Raw genomic sequence first — 24,683 nt, forward strand, 5'->3', positions numbered from 1 at the left:
TATATACAGAGATATACTGCCATTTTTATTATATCATATAAAGGATAGATATTATCAACATGATTTATCAGTCTTGGTATTGATCTGATCATCTTGCTGAGGTAGTGTTTGTCAGCTTTCTCCATAGTAAAGTGATTTTATTATTATTATTATTATTATTTTTATTTTTATATTAAGATTTTCATATTATATTTTGTAGAAGGAAGTTACTATGTGTATTCCACACATAAGAGTGGGAGGCTATGCTAATCAACTTGAGGGTGGAATGTCTGGACAACTTCTTTGAAATTCTAATACATGGGAGATTTCTCTTCCTTCTGTTTGTTTCTTTTTCAGGATGTTATTTATTTATTTGAGAGAGAGAGGAGAGAAAAACCATTAGTGAGAGGGGCAGATGGAGAGGGAGAAGCAGGTTCCCTGCTTCAGGGAGCCTGCCTTGGGACCTGGATCATGATCTGAGCCTAAGGCAGAAGCTTAACTGACTGAGCCACCCAGATGCCACTTTTTCTTTCTTTCTTTCTAATAATAAATTTACTTTTTATTGGTGTTCAATTTGCCCACATACAGAATAACACCCAGTGCTCATCCCGTCAAGTGCCCCCCTCAGTACACGTCACCCATTCACCCCCACCCCCATCCTCCTCCCCTTCCATCACCCCTAGTTCATTTCTCAGAGTTAGGAGTCTTTATGTTCTGTCTCCATTTCTGATATTTTCCACACATTTCTTCTCCGTTCCCTTATATTCCCTTTCACTCTTATTTATATTCCCCAAGTGAATGAGAACATACAATGTTTGTCCTTCTCCGATTGACTTACTTCACTCAGCATGATACCTTCCTGTTCCATCCACGTTGAATCAAATGGTGGCCATTTGTCTTTTCTAATGGCTGAGCAAGGCCCACCTTTTCTCTCTCTTCATCATCTGAGTCTCCTATGATATGAATGTTATTGTTTTAATAAGTGGCTGAGTTCCCTATGTCTGCCTCTGTGGTCCATAACCTTTCTTGTTTTGAAGGCTTCCACTTGGGACTGCATCTCAGTTATAGCATTTTTAACATTGGCCTGACTAGATTTTAGTTCTTTTATTTCTACAGTAGGAATTCTCTAGTTTTCTTCTGTGCTCTTTTTCCAGCCCAGCTGCTACCTTTATAATCATTGTTTTAAACTGTAATTAGACATCATATATGTGTATTGATGAACTTCCTGGCTGTGAGTACTACCTCAGTTATTTTATGGAGTTGAATTTCTCCATATCATTATTTTTTCCATAAAAGAAAGAAGGAAGAAAAAGGAAAACCAAGAAAAACAATAACAACTACCCTCCCAAAATAAAAAACACCAGATTATTTTGGCCTGCTTGTTAAAGATTCTAAATTCCAAAATAAGAAACACAATTAAAGTACCATAATAGTAAAAATAAGAAATATATAAGGTACATACATAAAAATTAAAATAAGGCAATTAATAAAAAAGAATCAAAGAAAATAAATGAAAATAAAGCACAAAGTACAAAGGAAGCTAGACCCTACTTTCCAGGCAGAGCTGAAGCTCTGCAGCCTCTGTGGTCCGACAACTTGGTGGCAGTGAGTGGTCTGTGCAGGGTCTCGGGATGGGCCATGGCGCTGATTCTTAGGTGCACATCTGCCTGGGAGATGCAACTGTGGGGTCAGAGGCAGGGTGGGCGTCAGCGCCTCTGGCCTCCAGTGGGCGGCGCTGTGCTGCTCCCTGAGACTCTCCTGATGGGCGGGATGTGGGTGGGGACATTGAGTCCTCTGGCTCTGGGGCTGAGCATCCCCCCACCCCCCCACCCCACCCCCCATCTGCAAGGGCCTACACAAAAGACCTGCCAACACCCTGAGTCTCCACTGCTTCTCTCAGAACCCTGCTTTTACTCTGCCTGCGTCCGAGCTTCTTTTGGTTTTGTTTTTTTTTCTCAGACTGTTTTGCCCAAGATTGCGAATCCGAGAAACCACCGAGAAGCCGACACCAATGCAAACACACGAGGGTTTATTTACAAGCTCGAGCTTGTGTCCAAGTACACCCGACATAGCGGAGCAGGGACTTGGACCCCGAGGTGGGTTTTAGCTTAGTTTTAAGTGCTGGATCTCCGGACCTCCAGGAGGGCTGGAGCAATTCCTCAAGTTCTGTTTACATTTTGATATGGGGCCTTCTAGGGCATTGAGCTCTGTTCTCATTCTAATAGGGGCTTCCTGCCCTTTGCCTGGACTCAATTTTTATTCTATTGTGGGGCTTTCTAGGACATTAAGCTGTAAACAGCAAAGGTTCCACAACTGGAAGGGGAACTCACACTGTCCCTGTATGCTGAAGACGTGGTACTAGAAACAGGAAAGTCGAGAGCCTCCATCAAGCCTGTTAGAACTAAGGAGTGAGTTCAGTAAAGTCAGGGGACACAAACTGACCCTACAGAGCAGAATAGCCTTGCTGTATCCCGACAATGAGCACTCAGGAAGGAAATGAAGGACGTGACTCCCTTCTCAGGAGCATCACAGAGAATAAATAATGAGACAGAAACAAAGGAGCACAAGACTTGTGCACTGAGCCATACCAGGCTCTGGGAGGCCTTCCTGGGCTCGGGGGTGGGAGCTTCATCTTGTGAAAATGTCCGCAGTTCCTGAAGCCACCCTCAGTTTCAATGTCATTCCAATCAAAATCATGGTCGCAGATCTTAGAAATAGGAAAAAAAAAAACCATAACATCCATCCGCCCCCCAAAATGACCCCGGACAGCAAATCAGTATTGGAGGAGCAGGCCAGAGAGGGACATGGCACTTTCCTATTTCAAACGATGTCACAGAGACACAGGATATAGCAGTGTTGTTCTCGCGCCCCTGGCTGGCTGTCAGTTAAGCATTCGACACCTGACCTCACCTCCCGTCCTGATCTCGGGGTCGGGGTCGTGAGTTCTAGCCGGGGGCTGGGCCATGGATGAGGCGTGGAGCCTACTTAAACAAACCAGACACAAGGGAGGTGGTCCCGGCATAAGCTGAAGGAGCAGAACAGAGATTCTAGAAGGAATTGTGCTCTGATACAACTGATTTTTTTAACTTAATTTAATTTAAACCCAATTAATTAATGGATAGTGTATTATACTTTCAGAGGAAGAATTCAGGGATTCACCAGTTGGAGATAACAGCAGTGCACGTGACATCACGTGCCCTCCTTCATGCCGGTCCCCTGTGATCCCCTCACCCGTCCCCTACCCTCCAGCGACCCTCAGTTTGTTTCCTATAATTAAGAGTCTGTATTTCCTGCATCTGTTTTCATCTTATTTGTTTTTCCTTCCCTTCACAGATGTTCATCTGCTTTGCTTCTTTAATTCCACCTATGAATGACACCCCACAGTCATTCTCTTTCCCGACTGACTTATTTCACTTAACATGATTTCTCTAGTTCTATCCACATCATTGCAAATGGCAAGATCTCCTTCTCTTTGATACCTGAGCACCATTCCTCTCTCTATGACCATCATCTATCTCCCATCCTCTTTATTCATCATCTGCCTGAGGGCACCGAGATACCTCACACAGTGTGGCTACTGTGGACCTGGCTGTTGTGGACATTGGGGTGCAGGTGCCCTGAGTCTCACTGTATCTGTATCTTCGGAGTCAGCTCCAGGCCCTGCACCAGCTGGTCGCAGGGCGTCTGTATTTGTAACTTCCTGAGGAGCCTCCACACTGTTTCCAGGGCGGCTGCACCAGCCCGCAGTCCCGCCCACAGTGGAAGGGAGTTGAGTGAATTTTGCAGGACTTGCTAAAGTCTGGTCCACATTTCATTTTGCAGTCTGTGGGCTCCAATTCCTTGTCCTTAAGTATTTCTGGGGAAGCCGGGTGTTGGGCTCCTTTTCAGTGAGACGTTTCCAATGCTAACAGGCCACAGCTGGAGCCTGGAAGGAGGCAGGTGCGGCCCCCTGCACCAGCAAGCCGCCTCCTGCACAGCCTCCTGCAGCGCCTAGCATCGCAAAGGGGGCGCCCAAGCCCAGGCCTCACCCAGGGTGCCCGCATGTGCAGTAGGCCTCGTCTGCCTGCACTAATAGGAGCCAGCCTGTGCTGGGGAAGCCTGATGAAGACATGGGGACGCGTCCACCCTGATCAGCCACAGCCTCCTCAGGACGCGCAGGGAGTCTAAAGGGGGATATTGGGCCGTGTTCACGCTGACAGGAGCCCCGGTCCTCTCAGGACCCTCGGTGAGGCTTCAGGAAGATGTTGGCCCGCATACACCCTGATAGGAAACCCTGAGCTACCTCAGGACCCGCGGGGAGGCTTCAGGAAATTGTGGGCCCGCATCCACGCTGACAGGAGCCCCTGGGCCACCTCAGGACCCGCGGGGAGGCTTCAGGAAGATGTGGCACCGTGTCCACTCTGGCAGAAACTCCCAGACCCCTCAGGATATAAGTTGAGGCTTCTGGAAGCTGGGGCCGCATTCAGAGTGACAGGAGCCACGGCCTCCTCAGTACCCTCAGTGACATTTTGGTAGTACGTGTGGTCATGTCCACACAACAGGACGCTGACTTCCTCAGGACCCCTGGTCTAGTCTTTGGGAAATATGGGTATGCGTCCATGCGGACAGAAGACCCCAGCCTTGTCAGGGCCTCTGGTGAGGCTTAAGAAAGATGTGGGTGCCGCATGCACACTGACAGGAATCTCCGGCCTCCTCAGGACACACTGTGAAGTTTTGGGAAGATTTGGAGCCCTGTCAATGCTGACAGGAGCCCCCAGCCTCCTCAGGTCTTATGGTGAGGCTTGAGGAAAATGTGGGGCCACGTCAACACTGACAGGACCCCTGTCCTCCTCAGGACCTGCACTTTGGCTTCGGGAAATATGGGGCTGGGTCTATGCTGACAGGAGCCCACAGCTTCATCAGGACCCACAGTGAGTTTTCTGGGGGATGTGAGGCCATGTCTAGGCTGACAGGAGCCCCCGGCCTCCTGAGGACTTGCTGTGAGGCTTCCAGAGGATGTGAAGCATAGTCCACAGTGACAGGAGACCGGCGTCCTCTGGACCCACTGACTATGACACAGGAACACTTGGGGCCATGTCCGCACTCACAGGAGCCTGGCTTCCTCAGGACCCCCTGGAGGACTCTGGAGGCGCCGTTGGGGGCCACGTCCATATCAGAACGGACTCCTCTGAACCACAGGGTAAGTGAATGAGTAGAATGAATGGTAGGGTCAGGGGAGGGGAGGCAGTTGGTGGTTAGCCTTAGGTTAGATGTTAGGTGTTAGTGATTATGCTTATGGTTATGGATTAGAGGTTAGGGTGAGGGATAAGGGTAAGGGTCAGTGGCTAGGAGTTAGGATGTGGGTTAGGGGTAGGGATAGGATTTAGAGTTAGGTTAGGGTTTAGGCTTTAGGGATTAGGGCACGAGTTTTGGAGTTGGGGTTAGGGTTATGGTTAGAGTTAGTGTTGGGCTTAGGTTTGCAGTTAGGGTTAGGGGTTAGGGTGTGAGTTAGGGTTAGGGGTTAGAGTTAGGGGTTAGAGTTAAGAGTTAGAGTTAAAGTTAGTGCTAGGTTTAGGGTTAGGGCGAGGGTTAGGATTAGGATAGGGGTTAGGGCTAGGGTTAGGGTTAGTGTTTGGTTAGGGGTTAGGGTTAGGGTCAGGTCAGGGTCATGGTACGGTTTTGGAAAAGGGTAAGATATAGGGTTAGGGAGTGGGTTAGGGGTTGGTTTTAGGGTACGGGTTAGGGTACAGTTTGGGGTATGAGATAGGATTAGTATTAGAGGGTTAAGGTTAGGGTACAGGTTAAGGTTAGGAATAGGATTTGAATACCTTATTTTAAGGTTAGGGTTAGAGGTTAGTGTTCGGGTTAGATTTAAGTTAGAGGTCAGGGTGAAGAGTTCATAATAGGATTAAGAGTTAGCGTGAGGGTTGGCAGGAAGGTTCAGTGAATGTGTTTTGGTCTTGGGGTTTGTGTTTGGTTTTCGATTAGTGATGGGTCTTGTTTAAGGGTTAGGTTAACATTATGATTAAGTGTAGGGTTAGGGTTATGTCTGTGTATGGTTAGAGTTTGGATCTTGACATGTGCCTCCACGGGGACTCCTAGTATCTTGTGCAGTTTATTTTTTTAATTTTTTTTAATTTTTTAAATTTATTTATGATAGTCACAGAGAGAGAAAGAGAGAGAGGCAGAGACATAGGCAGAGGGAGAAGCAGGCTCCATGCACTGGGAACCCGATGTGGGATTCGATCCCCTGTCTCCAGGATCGCGCCCTGGGCCAAAGGCTGGCGCCAAACTGCTGCGCCACCCAGGGATCCCTCTTGTGCAGTTTAGATTTATGCACTCTATTTAGGTTTTGGGTTCAAAGATAGCCTGACTCCACCAAGTCAGTGGCCTCCCCAGAGAATCAAAATACAGGCTTCTGTTGGGGTCAGAATAGACATGGCAGGATTCTCCCGAGCTGAGCTAAGGAGGGGATTTGAGGCTCTAAAGACTCTTTATTTGGATTTTCAGTTGCCTTTCTGATTTTATCTCTAGTGCACACATATTTCATCAATACTACCAATTATTATTTTAAAGTTTTACTTGAATTACTGTTTCTAACACAGTATGATATAGTTTCAGGCTTACCACATAGTGATTCAACCCTTGGATAGAACGCCTGGTACTGGTCACAGGTGCCCTCCACTATCCCCATCCCCTGATTCCCCATCCCCCCCACATATCTCTGGTATTTATTAGTTTATTCTCTGTGGTTAAGAGTGTGGTTTTTTTTTTTGTTTGCTTCTGTCATCCCCCCCTCTGCCCCTTTGCCAGTTTGTTTGGTTTCTTAAAATTCACATGTGAATGCAATTGTATGGTATTTGGTATCTGTCTTTCTCTGACTGACTGAGTTCATTTAGCATAAGTCCTTTCCACTTCTCCTACGTCATTGTAAATGGCTTCATTTCATCCCTTCTGATGACCCAGTGATGTCGCAGTGGGTATATTTACCACATCGTCTCTGCCCATTCATCAGTCGATGGACATCTGGGCTGTATCCACAGTTTGGCTCTTGTTGATAATGCTGCTACAAACACTGGGCTGCGTGTCCCTCTTTGAAACTACTAAACGACTTTTGTATCCTCGGGGTAAATACCTAGCTCTGCAATTTTGGAATCGTAGGGTAGCTCTATTTTTAACATCTTTTATAAATTTTTTTATGATAGTCACAGAGAGAGAGGCAGAGACACAGGCAGAGGGAGAAGCAGGCTCCATGCACTGTGAGTCCGACATGGGATTCCATCCCGGGTCTCCAGGATCGCGACATGGGCCAAAGGCAGGTGCCAAACCACTGCACCACCCAGGGATCCCCTTTTTTTAACTTCTCGAGGACCCTCCACAGTGTTTTCCACATTGGCTGCACCTGTTCGTATTGTGATGTATTTCCCCCTTAGGACTGCTTTTGCTGCATCCCAAAGATTTTGAACGGTTGTATGTTCATTCTCATTAGTTTCCATGAATCTTTTTAATCCTTCCTTAATTTCCTGGTTGACCGTTTCGTCTTTTAGCAGGATGATCCTTCACCTCCACGTGTTTGAGCTCCTTCCAAACTTCTTGTTGTGATTTAGTTCTAATTTCTTTTTTTCATTATTTTATTATTAATTTTAATTTATGATAGTCACACAGTGAGAGAGAAAGAGAGGCAGAGACACGGGCAGAGGGAGAAGCAGGCTTCTAGCACCGGAAGCCCGACGTGGGATTCAATCCCGGGTCTCCATATTCACGCCCTGGGCCAAAGGCAGGCGCCAAACTGCTGCGCCACTCAGGGATACCTTAGTTCTACTTTCAAGGCATTATGGTCTGAGTATATGCAGGGGACAATCCCAATCTTTTGGTATCGGTTCAGACCCGATTTGTGCCCCAGTATGTGGTCGATTCTGGAGAAAGTTCCATGTGCACTTGAGAAGAATGTGTATTCAGTTGAGTTTGGATGTAAAGTTCTGTAGATTTCTGTGAAATCCATCTGGTCCAGTGTATCATTTAAAGCTCTCGTTTCATTGGATATGTTGTGCTTAGAAGACCTATCGAGGGTAGAAAGAACTAGATTGAAGTCACCAAGTATAAGTGTATTATTATCTAAGTATTTCTTCACTTTGGTTATTAATTGTTTTAAATATTTGGCAGCTCTCACATATGGGGCAATATATTGAGGATTGTTAAGTCCTCTTGTTGGATAGATCCTTTAAGTATGATTTACTGTCCCTCTTCATCTCTCACTACAGTCTTCGGGGTAAATTTTAGTTTATCTGATATAAGGATGGCTACCCCTGCTTTCTTTTGAGGACCATTTGAATGGTAAATGGTTCTCCAAACATTTATTTTCAGGCTGTAGGTGTCCTTCTGTCTAAAATGAGTCTCTTTTAGACAGCAAATTGATGGGTTCTGCTTTTTTATCCAGTCTGAAACCCTGCGCCTTTTGATGGGGTCATTAAGCCCGTTCACATTCAGAGTTACTATCAACAGATATGAGTTTAGTGTCATCATGATATCTATTCAGCCCTTGTTTTTGTGGATTGTTCCACTGAACTTCTTCTTAAAGGGGAATTTTAAGAGTCCCCCTTAAAATTTCTTACAGAGCTCGTTTGGAGGTCACTTATTCTTTCAGTTCCTGCCTGTCTTGGAAGCTCTTTATCTCTCCTTCCATTTTGAATGAGATCCTTGTTGGATAAAGTATTCTTGGTTGCATGTTCTTCTCATTTAGGATCCTGAATATATCCTGCCAGCCCTTTCTTGCCTGCCAGGTCGCTGTGGAGAGGTCTTCTGTTACCCTAATGCTCCTCCCCATAAAGGTCAGGGATTTCTTGTCTCTTGCTGCTTTAAGGATCTTTTCTTTATCTTTGAAATTTGCAAACTTCACTATTAAATGTGGAGGTGTTGGACGGTTTTTATTTATTTTAGAGGGGATCTCTCTATTTCCTGGATCTTAATGCCTGTTTCCCTTCCCAGATTAGGAAAGTTTTCAGGTAGGATTTGTTCAAATACATATTCTGGACCTCTGTCCATTTCGACGCCCTCTGGAACCCCAATTAAACGTAGGGTTTTCTTCCTCAGGCTGTCGTTTATTTCCCTTAATCTGTCTTTCTGGTCTTTTAATTGTCTGTCTCTTTTTTCCTCAGTTTCCCTCTTTGCCATCAACTTGTCTTCTATGTCACTCACTTGTTCTTCCACCTCGTTAACCCTTGTCGTTAGGACTTTTAGTTTGGATTGCATCTCATTCAATTTATTTTTACTTTCTGCCTGATTGGATCTAAATTCTGCAGTCATGAGTCTATTGAGTCCTTTATGCTTTTTTCTAGAGCCACCAGTAGCTGTATAATAGTGCTTCTGAATTGGCTTTCTGACATTGAATTGTAATCCAGATTTTGTAACTCTGTGGGAGAGAGGACTGTTTCTGATTCTTTCTTTTGAGGTGAGGTTTTCCTTCTAGTCATTTTGCTCAGTGCACAGTGATCAAAAACAAGTTGTATTGGGAAAAGGAGAAAAATAGAGGAGAGAAAGAAGGAAAGAAAAGAGAAAGAAAAAAGAATAAAGGAAGAAAGAAGGAAAAAAGAGAATAAAAAGAGAAAGAAAAAGAAAGAAAGGGGGAAAAGGTTGGGGGAAGCAATCAGAAATGAAAAAAAAACATGGGGGAGTATCTTCTTATTCTGTATACTTTAAGTCCCTTGAATTCCCCTGGAACTTGTCCGTCTAGCTGGTCTTCTGGGGGATGGGCTTGTTATGCTGATTTTCAGGTGTTAGCCCTTTGGGGAGCTGATCTGCCCCCTGCCTGTTGCAGGGCTCAGTGGGGGTTGTTAACCCCGTGAGGCCCCAGGAGGAACAATCCCAGTGGCAGAGGCCAGCTCTGGAAACCTGGATTCAGCCCCCCCAGTTACTCCGGAGCAGTCCGTCTGACAGTTCAGGAGGCTCCGGGGCAGGGCCTCTGATCTGCTCAGCTCTGGGCAGGAGGGTCCTTGTGGTCCTGGGCCCCCCCGGCCTCTGCCTGTCTCGGGCGAGGCCAGATCCTGGGCTGTGTACCGGAGTCCTGTCCTCCGGGGCCTGCACTGTTGGATTCGAGCTCCCGGCCGTGCAGCCGCCTCTCCACCAAACCGCCTCCCCAGCCCCACTGAGCTGCTCCTGGAGCCTCACAGCCCCCTCTGCCCGGAGCCTTTTCCTCTGCCCTAGGCGCCGCAGCCAAGCCCCTCCCAGGTTCGTGCAGCCCCTTCAGCACAGAGCCACCGCCCGAGCCCCTTGGAGCTGCTCCAGGGTCAATGCATGTGCCGTGTACCCCTTAGTGAGCTCAGTGGACTCTCTTGGGAATGCAGGTGTCTGTTAGTGTCCCAGGGAGCCCGAGGGCATCCCCGCCCTCCAAGGTCCTGCGCTGACTCCCTGCGGGCCCAATTCCACCCTGGAAGGTTGGTTCAGCTCCTGCTTCTCTGGGACAGAGCTCTCCTGACTGGGGGGCACTCGCTGTGGCCATAGCCTGGCTCTTCGCAGGACCCCTCCCCTTGGATGCCCTTTGTTTCTTTATTTCTTTTCCCCCGTCTTCCTACCTTGATAGATGCGCGAACTTTTCATACTGTAGCATTCGATCTGGTCTCTTTTTAAATCTCAGGCCGAATTCGTAGATTTTCAGGATGATTTGAAGGTTAGTTAGGTAATTTGGTGGGTACAGGTGACTTGGGGACCCTACTCTTCCGCCATCTTGCCCCTCCTCCTGTATGTTGCCTTTTAGCTTTGGTTGTTTCCTTCACTTTGCAGAAGCTTTTCAATTTGATGAAGTCCCAATAGTATTTTTGCTTTTGTTTCCCTCACCTCAGAGGCATATCTAGAAAGAGGATCCAATGGCCAATGTCATAGATGTTGCTGCCTATCTTTTCTTCTTTGTATGGTTTCAGGTCTCACATTTAGGTCTTTCATCCATTTTGAATTTATTTTTTATATATATCGTATAAGAAAGTGGTCCAGTTTCATTCTTCTGCATGTGGCTGCCTGGTTTTCCCAACACCATTTGTTCTTATCCTGCGGTCAGGGTTAGGGTTTGTTGAAGAGACTGTCTTTGTGACTTTGGATATTCCTTCCTGCCTTGTTGTCGATTAATGGATCATAGAGTTACAGGTTTGTATCTTGTTTCGGCTTTCCATTCTGTTCTATTGATCTAAGCATCTACGGTCGGGAGATCCTTGAATGCTGATTCAAATTCTTTGCTGGTTATCTGTCTGTTCAAGTTTCTTATTTCTTCCTTCTTCATTTTTGCTATGTTATATATTTCCAGTAATTGATCTATTTCTTCCAGGTTCTTGGTTGCTGGCATATAATTTTTCATAATGTTCTCTTATAATCGTTTGTATTTCTCTAGTGTTGGTTGTTATTTCTCTTTTCCTTTGTGATTTTATTTGGGACCATTCTCTTTTTTATCTTTGTTCTTTTTTAAAGATTTTATCTATGTATTCATGAGAGACACAGAGAGGCAGAGGTATAGGCAGAGGGAAAATGAGGCTCCATGCAGGGAGCCTGATGTGGGACGTGATCCCCCAGGACCCTGGGATCATGACCTGAGCCAAAGCAGATGCTCAACCACTGAGGCACCCAGGTGCCTTGCTGATTCAATTCCTTTGCTTTTATATGTCTGTTCACATTTTCTATTTCCTCCTATTTAGGTTTCCTCGTTTGACATTTCTAGGGATTTGTCCATTTCTTCCAGGTCTCCCAGTTTGTTAGCGTATAATCTTTCATAGTGTTCTCTTATAGTTGTCTTATTTTTCTGGTGTTGATTGTGATCTCTCTTCTCTCATTTGTGATTTTATTTATTTAGGTCTTTTCTCTTTTCTTGTTGATAAGGCTGGCTAGGGCTTGATTCAATTTATTAATTATTTTGAAGAACCATCTCTTTGTTTCGTTATTCCATTCTACTGCTTCGTTGATTCTGTATTGTTTATTTCTGCTCTCATCTCTATTTTTCCCCTCTTCTATAAGCTTTAGGCTTTGTTTTCTATTTCTTTTCCAGGTCCTTAAGGTGTAGGGTTAGGCTGTGTATTGGAGACTTCTTGTTTCTTGAGGTAGGCCTGTATTGATATGTACTTCCCTCTTAGGACTGCCTTTGCTGCATCCAAGAGGCTTGGAGAAACATGTTTTCATTTTCGTTTGTTTTAAATTTCCTCTTTAATTTCCTGGTTGCTCCATTCTCTAGTAGGATGATCATAAACTCAACGTATTTTTGGTCTGTCCAAATTTTTTCTTACTGTCGACTTCGAGTTTCATAGCGTCGTGGTCCGACAATGTACAGGGTGTTATATCAACCTTCTTGTACCTGTTGTACCTGTTTAGGGCTGATTTGTGGCCCATGATATGATCTGTTCTGGAGAATGTCCCATGTGCACTTGAAAGGAATGTGTACTCTGCTTTAGGTTGAAATGTTCAGACTATATCTGTTGAGTCCCTGTGGTCCAGTGTGTCAAGGCTATTGTTCCCTTGTTGATTTTCTGTATAGATGATCGGTCCATTGCCATAAGTGGGTGTGAAAATCCGCTGTCATTGTATTATTATCAGTGAGTTCCTGTAAGTTTGTTGTTAATTGGTTTCTATATTTAGGTACCCCCATGTTGGCAGCATAAATATTTAGTTGTTTCATCTTGATAGTCTTTTTAATTATGAAATAATGCCCTTCTTCATCTCTTCTTACAGTATTTGTTCTTTCTTTTTTGAAATGTAAATATTTTATTTATTTATTCATGAGAGACACACAGAGCAGCAGAGGCAGAAACATAGGCAGAAGGAGAGGCAGGCTCCACACAGGGAGGCCGATGTGGGACTCGGTCCTGGGATCCTAGGATCACACCCTGCGCCGAAGGCAGATGCTCAACCACTGACCCACCAGGTGTCCCCCAGGGTTTGGTTTCAAATCTAGTTAGTACTGATATAAGTATGGGTCCTCCAGCTTTCGTATGGTATCCATTACCGTGATAGATGGTTTTCCATCCCCTGACTTTCAATCTCCCGGTGTCTATAGGTCTAACGTGAGCATCTTGTAGGCAGCATACAGATGGATCTTGTTTTTTTAATAACGATTTTATTTATGAGGGAGTGAGAGAGAGAGAGAGGCAGAAAATTAGGCAGAGAGAAAAGCATGCTCCCCACCAGGAGCCCAATATGGGACTGGATCCCAGACTCCAGGATCACAGCCTGAGTCAAAGGCAGAGGCTCAACCCCTGAGCCACCCAGGCATCCCGGATCCTGTTTTTTAAGCTACTCTGATACCCTATATCTTTTGATTGGAGCAATTTTTCTATCAGCATTCAGAGTGATTATTGAAAAATATGAACTTATTGCCTTTGTGTTACCGGTAGAGTTGGTGTTTCTGGTGACGTTCTCTGGTCCTTTCTAGTCTTTGTTGCTTTTGGTCTCTTTTTTTCCCCCACTAGAAGAATCCCTCTTAAAATTCCTTACTGGACTGGTTTAGTGGTCATGAACTCCTTTATACTTTGTCTGTCTGGGAAATCTTTATCTCTCCTTCTTTCCTGAATGACACCCTTGCTGAAGAAAGAATTCATATGAATTGGACACCTGTAAAAAGAAATTTAAAAACATAAAATAAATTTTTGCTATTTTCATTGAGGAAAATGGCATTTAGGAGGAAAACCAGAAGCTGAAAGGGAGGAGGACAGATTTCACCCTCCGTAGCCTTCACAGGGACCTGGTGTCCTTTCCAAGGAGGGCCCCCCCCCTCCGTAGGATGCTTCCTTCCCCTCTGGCCCTCTTGTTGGAACCCACCAGGCACATCTCCGTACCTCTGACACCTCTGCAGTCGTGGTTTATACCATCTTCCATGTATCCTTTTGGGGACCACAGCATCGTGTATGGAATCATCCGGCTACTTTTTGACAACATTGGGGGGATTCTGACTTTTGTTGGTTTTGGGGTGTGTGTGTGTCTATCACATGCAGCTATCATGTGCAGCTATCGGATCCTCTGGCTGGGTCACCCAAATGCCGAAATGGTTGGCACAACATCATTTCTGGTGCTGGATCTGGGCAGCTAGCTGGGGTCTCCTGGCCGACCCTGTGCTCGCTGGTGCAATGACTTTCAGCTGGAGGGTCAGCTGAGCTGGAAATTCCGGCTCAACCACATTCTCATGACCTGCAGTGGGTCCCGCCAGGCGCCGGGTGCTTCTATTCTCCCCGATGCCTCGCCAGCAGGGAGCCAGACCTTCGGGCCGCTCTGGGGGGAGCTCCTGAGGAGCCGGTTGCCCATGGCGGGAGCCCTGGGGCTGCCTGTGTGTGGGAGTCGGGGTGGGGATGGGGCTGGGGTTCTTCAGTCTGCTGTGCTGCCTGGCCTTCAGGCCGAGACCCATGCTCACCCAGCCCCTACTCACTAGGGTGAGGAGGATGCCCTCCATATGCTGGTGTGAGTTATCCAGCACCACAAGGTGTGCAGGCTGAGTCCACCTGGTGCGGGTGGCCCAGGTGCATGAGCTGCAAGTGTGGGACCCAGGAAATTTAACAAAAATCTCCTACCCCTGGGCACACAGAGCAGGACTGATTCCATTTTGTGCTACACCCGCACTTCCCCTATGACCCTGACATGACCTGATTGTTGCTTAAGGCGCTGCCCCACCCTAGTCAGGCTGCTCAACACACCCTAATCAGAAATCAGCTCATAACAATGTAACCCCGCTTTGTGCCCGCCAAATCTGTGCGCCGATTCTGACCAAAGTAATAGGCCAGCTCAAGTGGATACTATAGGGTAAGGTGTAATTCAATCGGCCACCTGCGTGTGAACTGACATGACTGTGCAACTTTCTGCATATCCCATGGGCCACTGGCCCCTATAAAGCTGCTACGCCTTTTAGTCTCGGGGTCCAAGTCCCTGCTCTGCTGTGTCGGGTGCACTTGGACACAAGCTCCAGCTTGTAAAGAAATCCTTGGGAGTTTGCAATGGTGTTGGCTCCTCAGTGGTTTCTCAGATTCACAATGTTGGGCACAACACAAGGGCCTACTGTCCTGACATCCCTTCTAGGGCCATGCTGACCGCCCTGCAGGCCCTCTCTGCCCCAGGCACACAGTCAAGGAATGCAGTGAGGGGAGGAAGTGCCCCACACCCAGCCAGCCACAGCCTCCTGTACAGAGGGAGCACAGACCTCCGGGTCGCTTTGCACAGACCCTGGTGACCTGAGGCTTCCTGGCTGTCACTCTGTCCCAGGCCCTCCTGGCCCGCGGGGCGTAGCCTGAGTCCCAGTAAAGTCTGTTGCGTCTTGACCCCGGCATCTGGTCCAGTGGAAGGCACGTTGGGATGTCAGCTGGGTGTTGCTGGCGGCGCCCCTGCAGGGGCTGGTGGGGCCTAGGTGGTACCCCGTCCTCCTCTCTGGGGGTCTCTCCATGCCCCATGAACAGTGTTCTGGGAGACACAGAAACGGGCTGGCTGTGCATTTTCACACCACAACACTTTATTGACTTTCTACAGCAAACGGGCTCAGAGCTCAGGGCACGCCTTCCCCTGGGGAGGGAGACCTTTCTGTCCTTTAGGGGAGGGCAAGAATGACATGGGTTGGGGGGCGGGTGCTGGAGTCCCCCACCTGGGAGCATGTGTGGACTCTGGGTGGGGGCGTGTGTCCTGAGGTTTCAGTCTGAGAGATGGTTCTGAGGACAGCAGAGCTGACATGGACCTGCAACTCATGGGCTTCTGCGCTGGGTCCCAACAGGGCAGCTGGAACCCGGCCTCAGGCTCCCTGGTGCCCCAGCACCTGGAGGAGTCTGCCTCCTGGTGTGGGTGTGGGTGGGGCCCACCATCCTACCCCAGGGTCCAGGAGTCAACATTCAGCTGTGAGAGGGCTCGCTCAGCCCAGGGCCAGAATCCAGGGCTGGCCAGGGCCATGTGGGCTGGGTCCCATTAGTCTTTGTGTTGGGCCTGGGGCGGAGGCTCAAATCACCCCAACCCTCACAGAGCCCAGGGCCAGGCCAGCCCAGATCCCCATGGGTTAGGGGCTGGTGTCCTGCGGGGTGTGTATGCTAAATGAGGGACAGTGGGCGGAGGCAGGGCACAGTGGGTCCTCTGCACCACTCACCTGTACTCACCCTGTTGGGGGTTCCCTGTCTTCCCTCCTCCCTGTAACCCCTGGGTATTCTATGGGACACCCAGGCTTCTGATGGGAGCAGGGTATCCAGAGAAACCTGGGGAGGCTGAGCATGTCCCACAGGGGGCACCTGCACCGGGTCCTTGCTGAGGGCTGATGGTGTGGTGGTGGATGGTGTGGAAGCAAGGTTATGATGGTGGTGGAGTGTGGGGGATGGTGTAGGGGTGATGGTGTTGGGGTATAGTGTGAGTGGGGATTGTGTGGGGCTGTGTGGGTTTGAGGGGGATGGTGTAGGTGGGATGCCAATGGGATGATGATGTAGGGGGATGGTGTGGGAGTGGGGAATGAGGGGGATGTCGTGGGGGGCCTGCGGACACAGGGCATCTCCTTCCTCTAAGATGCACAAGGAGACGTCTACAGTTAAAGGCGACTAGTCTGGGGTTTGCAGTGACACCTGCCCCTGCCCTGGCTGGACCAGCAGCATTATCTGGGGATCATTATACTATGTATGTTTTCAAATTGCAAATTGTCTCAAATTAAATGCATAGAATTTAGAATAATATAAAGCATCGAGAGTGGGTGTCACTCTGGCCCGTCTGACCCTCATGGGATCGATGTTTGTCCTGCTCCAGCAGCGGCCATGCAGCCTGGCCACCAGGTCGGTTCCTCCCCCCACGTCCCACACCCCATCCCCTGCTTCTCAGGGGGCCGTCCCTCTCCCCTTTGGTGTTCAGCTCCCATGGCAACACCTGAAGGCCCCATCCTACTGGCTTCCTCATCCCCGAGGCATCGGGAGTGTGGGCACGGGAGTCATCCCCAACATCCTACCATGGAGCAGTGTGTTTTTGGCTTCTATTGCTCCCCCGGCCTCAGAAGCCCCATTTTCCCTACCCAGAAGGACCCGGGCCTCCCTCAGGGCCCCGAATCCCCCTGGCCCAGCAGCCTCACCTGACCCCCTAGCCATCCCAAAATATGGTGTGGCTGCCGAACGTCCTGTTGACGTCCAAGTCTACCTGCGTGATGTCCCTGGAGGAGACCAGGGCCTCCTCCTTCATTTCCTGTGGGAAAACTGGGGAGGAGGAGCAGGCGTCAGGGAAACAGACCCCGACTTCTCACGAGCTGCCGTGCTGGGCAGGGAGCCCTGGGGCCACCATGGGAGTGTGTACTGCCGAAACCTCCTTCCTTCCTCTGGGAGGCCGGGCATGGCGGGAGTGCCCACCATGCCCGTGACACCTGTGTGAGGGCCTGTGCCCAGCTGTTGTGGGCGGGGAGGTGACTGAGTGTCAGCCTGGGTGGGAGGGGATAGGGGTTCAGCCCAGGTGGGAGGGGACATGGGGGTGTTGTGCCCAAGATTGTGAATCTGAGAAACCACTATGGAGCTGACACTGATGCAAACACACAAGGGTTGATTTCCAAACTCGAGTTTGCGTCCAAGTTCACCCGACACAGAGGAGCAGGGACTTGGACCTCGTGGTGGGTTTTTGCTTAGTTTTTAGGACTTGTCTCAGGGACCTCCAGAAGGGCTGGAGTAATTCCTCAAGTTCTGTTTACATTTTGATATGGGGCCTTCAAGGACATTGACCTCTGTTCTCATTCTAATAGGCGCTTCCAGCCCTTGGGGTGGGCTCAGTTCTTATTCTATTGTGGGGCTTTCTAGGACATTAAGCTGCAAACTTTTGTTTTTTTCCTGTAACTGAAGTAATGTAAATTTTACCTCTTCTTCACAGGGGCCTGGGATGGATGGACCTGTTCGAACCCTGAACTTAAAGAGGAAAGACCTTCATTTTCTTGGCCTCCTTGCGTCCCCTCCCATCCTATCTAGCTCTTTCCCCCTTCCCCGGAGCTCCTGAGAGAGCAATTGCAAATGACCTCAGCTTGGCAGGGTCTGTTGGGGGACAGGCCCAGGGATTTGGGATCAGGGAGACCTGGGGTGCGGGCATACCGGCTGTGCATCGGGATTTGATGCTGCAGACTCATTCCCTAAGGCTATCTTGACAACTGACTTTGTACATAGAAAAGCTCTCCTTTATCTTTAAAAGATGAAGAGCCAGTCAAAGCCTTTTTTCTCTGCCCATCTGATTGCTCAGATTCCAATGTGAGACGTATTTCCTGTTAATAAGGATAATTTACTATCCGTAGTACTATGGTTAAAATATTCTGACACAAGTAATTCAGAGGGATGAGGGTTTCTCATCTCTTTCTTCACAGCTCAGTCACTCCTCAGGAAATGCATCTTTATGGATTTGGAAAGAACTGAGAGACATTATTACCAATGGTCCTATTATTATGTGAAGGATCCTTCCCTGAGATTCTTCCCCTGTTTCAACTGACACTGAAACACTTTGAACTCTTTGGAAGACAAATGTCAAGGAAATAAATGTTATGCATTGCTAATTTTAAATGCACTTGCAATATGGTGTCTATTATAATAGAAGTATTTTTATCTGATTTTTGCTATTTATTATCTGTTCCTGCTTTTCAGGTTGAGGAGGCATTATACGTGTTCATAAGTGTTTTTCTTTCCTTCTGATATAAAATTCTTACTTTGTTTCCATCAAAGGAACTCTTTAAGAATAAGGCAAAAGTTAATTCAACTATTCTTAAAATGTCTTCACACTTGGAGCCTGATTCATTTAAGTCAATTTTCAAAATAAATCTTATTTATTAGGAAAAAAACAAAGATTTATAGGGAAATTGAGAAGATAGTACAGAGCATTTGCATGCACTTGCACTCAGTTTCTCCAATGATTGATATCTTATATCAATACGGTACAAATATTAGCTAATGAATCAATATTAAAATATTCGCATTAACCAAAGACGATACTTTATTCAGATTTCCTTAGTTTTTGCTAAGTTACCACCCCTCATATGACATTCCATTTGTCCTCCTGTTTTCTTAGGCTCCTCTGGATTGTGACAGTCTTTCAGCCTTTCCTTGTTGTTGTTGCACTGGAACACTTTGAGAAGTAGAGTATTTTGTAAAATTTCCCTCAGTTGAGACATGTCTGTTGTTTATCTCATGATTGAACTGTTTTTGTGGATTATATACAGAGATATACTGCCATTTTTATTATATCATATAAAGGATAGATACTATCAACATGATTTATCAGTCTTGGTATCGATCTGATCATCTTGCTGAGGTAGTGTTTGTCATCTTTCTCCATAGTTAAGTGATTCTTCTCTTCTTCTTCTTCTTCTTCTTCTTCTTCTTCTTCTTCTTCTTCTTCTTCTTCTTCCTATTATTATTATTATCATTATATTATCATTATTATTTTAAGTTTTTCATAATATATTTTGTAGAGGGAAGTTACTATATGTATTCCACACGTAAGAGTGGGAAGCTATGCTCACCAACTTGAGGGTGGAATGTCTGCACAAATTGTTTGAAATTCTTCTACATGGGAGATTTCTCTTCCTTGTGTGTTTGTTTTTTTTTTATTTTTCAAAGATGTTATATTATTTGAGAGAGAGAGAGAGGAGAGAAAAACCATGAGTGAGAGGGGCAGATGGACAGGGAGAAGCAGATTCCCTGCTGAACAGGGAGCCTACATTGGGACCTGGATCATGATCTGACTTAAGGCAGAAGCTTAACTGACTGAGCCACTCAGGTGCCCCTATTTCTTTCTTTCTTTCTTCTTTCTTTCTTTCTTTCTTTCTTTCTTTCTTTCTTTCTTTCTTTCTTTCTTTCTTTCTTTCTTCTTTTTCTTTCTTCTTTCAAATAATAAATTTACTTTTTATTGGTGTTCAATTTGCCAACATACAGAATAACACTCAGTGCTCATCCCGTCAAGTGCCCCCCTCAGTGCCCGTCACACATTCACACCCACCCCTGCCCTCCTCCCCTTCCATCACCCCTAGTTCGTTTCTCAGAGTTAGGAGTCTTTATGTTCTGTCTCCCTTTCTGATATTTCCCACACATTTCTTCTCCCTTCCCCTATATTCCCTTTCACTATTATTTATATTCCCCAAGTGAATGAGAACATACAATGTTTGTCCTTCTCCAATTGACTTACTTCACTCAGCATAATACCTTCCAGTTACATCCACGTTGAAGCAAATGGTGGGTATTTGTCGTTTCTAATGGATGAGCAAGGCCCACCTTTTCTCTCCCTTCATCTTCTGAGTCTCCTATGACATGAATGTTATTGTTTTAATAAGTGGCTGAGTTCCCTAAATCTGTCTCTGTGGTCCATAACTTTCGTTGTTTTTAAGGCTTCCACTTGGGACTGCATCTCAGTTATAGCATTTTTAACGTTGGCCTGACTAAATTTTAGTTCTTTTATTTCTACAGTAAGGGATGCTCTAGTTTTCTTTTGTGCTCTTTTTCTAGCCCAGATGCTATCTTTATAATCATTGTTTTAAACTGTAGTTAGACATCATATATTTGTATTGATGGACTTCCTGGCTGTGAGTACTACCTCATGTTATTTTATGGAGTTGAATTTCTACATCTCATTATTTTTTCCAGAAAAGAACGAAGGAAGAAAAAGAAAAACCAAGAAAAACAATAACAACTTCCCTCTCCCCCCCAAAAAGAAAACACCAGATTATTTTGGCCTCCTTGTTAAAAGATTCTAAATCCCAAAATAACAAACACAATTAAAGTACCATGAGTGTAAAAATAAGAAATATATATGGTACGTACATAAAAATTAAAATAAGGCAATTAATAAAATAGAATCAAAGAAAATAAATGAAAATAAAGCACAAATTACAAAGGAAGCTAGACCCTACTTTCCAGGCAGTGCTGAATCTCTACAGCCTCTGTGGTCCGACAACTTGTTGGCAGTGAGTGGTCTGTGCGGGGTCTGGGGATGGCCCATGGTGCTGATTGTCAGGTGCACATCTGCCTAGGTGATGCACCTGCAGGGTCAGGGGCCGGGTGGGTTTCAGTGACTCTTGCCTCCAGCGGGTGGCACTGTGCTGCTCCCTGAGACTCAGCGCTGTTTGGCATGATGCCGGTGGGGATGCTGGGTCCTCTGGGTCTGGGGCTGAGCATCCCACCCCCAGTCTGCAGGCCCTCCACAGAAGAGCCCCCAAGCTCATTTCTCAGAACCCTGCTTTCACTCTGCCTATGTCCGAGCTGCTTTTGGTTTTGTTTTTTTATCTCAGACTGTTGTGCCCAAGATTGCGAATCCGAGAAACCACCAAGAAGCCCACACCGAAGCAAACACACAACGGTTTATTTATAAGCTCGAGCTGGTGTCCGAGTATACCCGACACAGCGGAGCAGGGACTTGGACCCCGAGGTGGGTTTTAGCTTAGTTTTAACGGCTTGTCTCAGGGACCTCCAGAAGGGCTAGAGGAATTCCTCGAGTTCTGTTTACATTTTGATATGTGGCCTTCAAGGGCATTGAGCTCTGTTCTCATTCTAATAGGGGCTTCCTGCCCTTGGCCTGGGCTCAGTTTTGATTCTATTGTGGAGCTTTCTAGGACATTAAGCTGTAAACAGCAAAGGTTCCACACCTGGAAGGGGTATGTCACACTGTTGCTATATGCTGAAAATGCGGTACTGGAAACAGGAAACCCGGGAGCCTCCACCAAAACGTGTTAGAACTAAGGAGTGAGTTCAGTAAAGTCACGGACACAAACTGACCCTACAGAGCAGAGTAGCCTTGCTGTGTCCCGACAATGAGCACTCAGGAAGGAAAGGAAGGACGTGAAGGCCTTCTCAGGAGCATCAAGGAGAATAAATAATGAGACTGAACCAAAGGAGCACAAGACTTGTGCACTGAGCCATACCAGGCTCTGGGAGGCCGTCCTGGGCTCGTGGGGTGGGAGCCTCATCTTGTGAAAATGTCTGCAGTTCCTGTAGGCACCCTCAGTTTCAATGTCATTCCTATCAAAATCATGGTGGCAGGTCTTAGAAATAGGAAAAAAAAATCCATAACATCCATCCTCCCCCACAAATGACCCGGGACAGCAAATCAGTATTTGAGAAGCAGGACAGAGCGGGATGCAGCACTTTCCGATTTCAAATGATGTCACAGAGACACAGGATAAAGCAGTGTGGTTTTCGGGCCCCCACCTGGCTCCGTTGGTTAAGCATCCGACTCCTGACCACACCTCCTGCCCCGATATTAGGGGTGGTGAGTTCTAGCCCTGGGCTGGGCCATGGACGAGGCATGGAGCCTATGTAGGCAAACCAGTCCCACGGCGGGTGGTCCCAGTATAAGCTGAATGAGCAAAACAGAGAGTCCAGAAGGAAATGTGCTGTGATACAACTGATTTTTTAACTTAATTTAATTTAAACCCAATTAATTAATGGATAGTGTATTATACTTTCAGAGGAAGAATTCAGGGATTCACCAGTTGGAGATAACAGCAGTGCTCATGACATCACATGCCCTCCTTCATGCCGGTCTCCTGTTAACCCACCCCCCCGCCTCCAACGCCCCTCAGTTTGTTTCCTATCATTAAGAGTCTGTATTTCCTGCAACTGTTTTCATCTTGTTTTTCCTTCCCTTCACAGTTGTTATATGCTTTGCTTCTTTAATCCCACCTATGAATGACACCACACGGTCATTCTCTTTCCTGACTGACTTATTTCACTTAACATGATCCCTCTAGTTCTATCCACGTCATTGCAAATGGCAAGATTTCTTTCTCTTTGATAGCTGAATACCATTCCTCTCTCTATGACCATCATTTATCTCCCATCCTTTTTATCCATCATCTGCCCGAGGGCACCGAGGCTCCTCCCACAGTGTGGCTACTGTTGACCCGGATACTGTGAACATCAGGACATGCAGGTGTCCCGATTCTCACTGCATCTGTATCTTCGGAGTGAGCTCAGGCCGTTCACCTGCTGGTCGCAGGGCGGCTCTATTTGTAACTTCCTGAGGAGCCTCCACACTGTTTCCAGGGTGGCTGCACCAGCCCGCAGTCCCGCCCACAGTGGAAGAGGGTTGAGTGAGTTTTGTGGGATGTGGTAAAAGTCTGGTCCACATTTCATTTCGCGTCCTGTGGGCTCCAATTCCTTGTCCTTTAGTATTTCTGGGGAAGCCGGGTGTTGGGCTCCGTTTCAGTGAGACGTTTCCGAAGCTAACAGGCCACAGCTGGAGCCTGAAAGGAGGCAGGTGCTGTCCCTGAAGCGCCCGCTGCCTCCTGCACAGCCTCCTACAGCGCCTGAGCGTCCCGCAGGGGGCGCCCGAGCCCAGGCCCCACCCAGGGGGCATGAATGGGCAGTAGGCCTAATCTGCCTGCAATAACAGGAGCAAGCCTGTGCTGGGGTAGGCCTGAGGAGGACGTGGGGAAGCGTCCACGCTGATGAGCCACAGCTTCAGGAAATTGTGGGCTTGCATCCAGGCTGAAAGGAGCCCCTGGGCCACTCAGGACCCACGGGGAGTCTTCAGGAAGATATGGGCCCACATCCACGCTGACAAGAGCCCCTGGGCCACCTCAGGACATAAGTTGAGGCTTCTGGAAGTTGGGGTCCGCATTCACGGTGACAGGAGCCCCGGTCTCCTCAGAACCCTCAGTGATGTTCGGGAGGACGTTGGGTGACATCTACACAACAGGATGCTGACTTCTTTAGGACCCCCGGTGTTGACTTGGGGAAATATGGGATACGTCCATGCGGACAGAAGACCCCAGCCTTGTCAGGGCCTGTGGTGAGGCCTCAGAAAAATGTGGGTGGCCAATCCACACTGACAGGAGTCTCCAGCCTCCTCAGGACCCACTGTGAAGTTTTTGGAAGATTTGGGGCCACATCTATGCTGACAGGAGCCCCCAGCCTCCTCAGGTCTTATGGTGAGGCTGAGGAAAATGTGGGGCCACGTCAATCCTGACAGGACCTGGACTTTGGCTTCTGGAAATATGGGGCTGCGTCTATGCTGACAGGAGCCCACAGCCTCCTCAGGATGCGCCGTGAGTTTTCTGGGGGATGTGGGGCCATGTCCAGGCTGACAGGAGCCCCCGGCCACCTGAGGACCTGCTTGAGGCTTCCAGAGGATGTGAGGCATAGTCCACAGTGACAGGAGACCCAGCATCCTCAGGACCCGCTGACTATGACTCAGGAACACGTGGGGCCACGTCCGCACTCACAGGAGCCCTGCTTCCTCAGGACCCCCTGGAGGACTCTGGAGGCTCCGTTGGGGGCCACGTCCACATCAGAAGGGACTACTCAGAACCACAGGGTAAGTGAATGGGTAGAATGAATGGTAGGGTCAGGGGAGGGGAGGCAGTTGGTGGTTAGGCTTAGGTTAGATGTTAGGTGTTTGTGATTAAGCTTATGGTTACGGATTACAGGTTAGGGTGAGGGATAAGGGTAAGGGTCAGTGGTTAGGAGTTAGGATGGGTGTTAGGGATTAGGGAACGGGGTTAGGGTTAGCGATAGGATTTAGAGTTAGGGTTAGGGTTTAGGCTTTAGGGATTAGGGCAGGAGGTTTGGAGGTGGGGTTAGGGTTATGGTTACAGTTAGGGTTGGGCTTAGGTTTCCATTTAGGGTTAGGGGTTAGGGTGTGAGTTAGGGTTAGGGGTAAGGGTTAGGGGTTAGGGTAAAAGGCTATGTTTAGGGTTAGGGCGAGGGTTAGGTTTAGGATAGGGGTTAGTGCTAGGTTTAGGGTTAGTGTTTAGTTAGGGATTAGGGTCAGGTCAGGGTCAGGGTATGGTTTTGGAAAAGGGTAAGAGATAG

General features: G+C 47.5%; 1 protein-coding gene and 1 long non-coding RNA gene across 31 annotated transcripts in view; one reads left to right on the forward strand and one right to left on the reverse strand.

Moving 5' to 3' along the window:
• Positions 1-24,683, reverse strand: part of LOC112656497 (uncharacterized) — a 441,756-nt gene that overhangs the window by 230,563 nt on the left and 186,510 nt on the right. The gene's annotated exons all lie outside the window — the stretch shown is intronic.
• Positions 1-24,683, forward strand: part of LOC118353533 (uncharacterized) — a 368,208-nt gene that overhangs the window by 181,393 nt on the left and 162,132 nt on the right. For 2 of the 30 annotated variants that reach the window (XM_049106725.1, XM_049106727.1), the window contains exons 3-7: positions 1,939-2,075; positions 5,086-5,158; positions 21,161-21,297; positions 23,724-23,750; positions 23,819-24,186. The exons of 4 other annotated variants lie outside the window; for them this stretch is intronic. In XM_049106725.1, coding sequence (XP_048962682.1) covers positions 1,939-2,075; positions 5,086-5,158; positions 21,161-21,297; positions 23,724-23,750; positions 23,819-23,921 — 477 coding nt within the window. In that variant the 3' untranslated portion in view covers positions 23,922-24,186. 24 more of the 30 variants (XM_049106704.1, XM_049106705.1, XM_049106728.1 and 21 more) reach the window with 21 other exon arrangements.

The sequence above is a fragment of the Canis lupus genome, chromosome 37 (assembly GCF_003254725.2).
Source record: "Canis lupus dingo isolate Sandy chromosome 37, ASM325472v2, whole genome shotgun sequence".
Classification (NCBI taxonomy): Eukaryota; Metazoa; Chordata; class Mammalia; order Carnivora; family Canidae; genus Canis; species Canis lupus.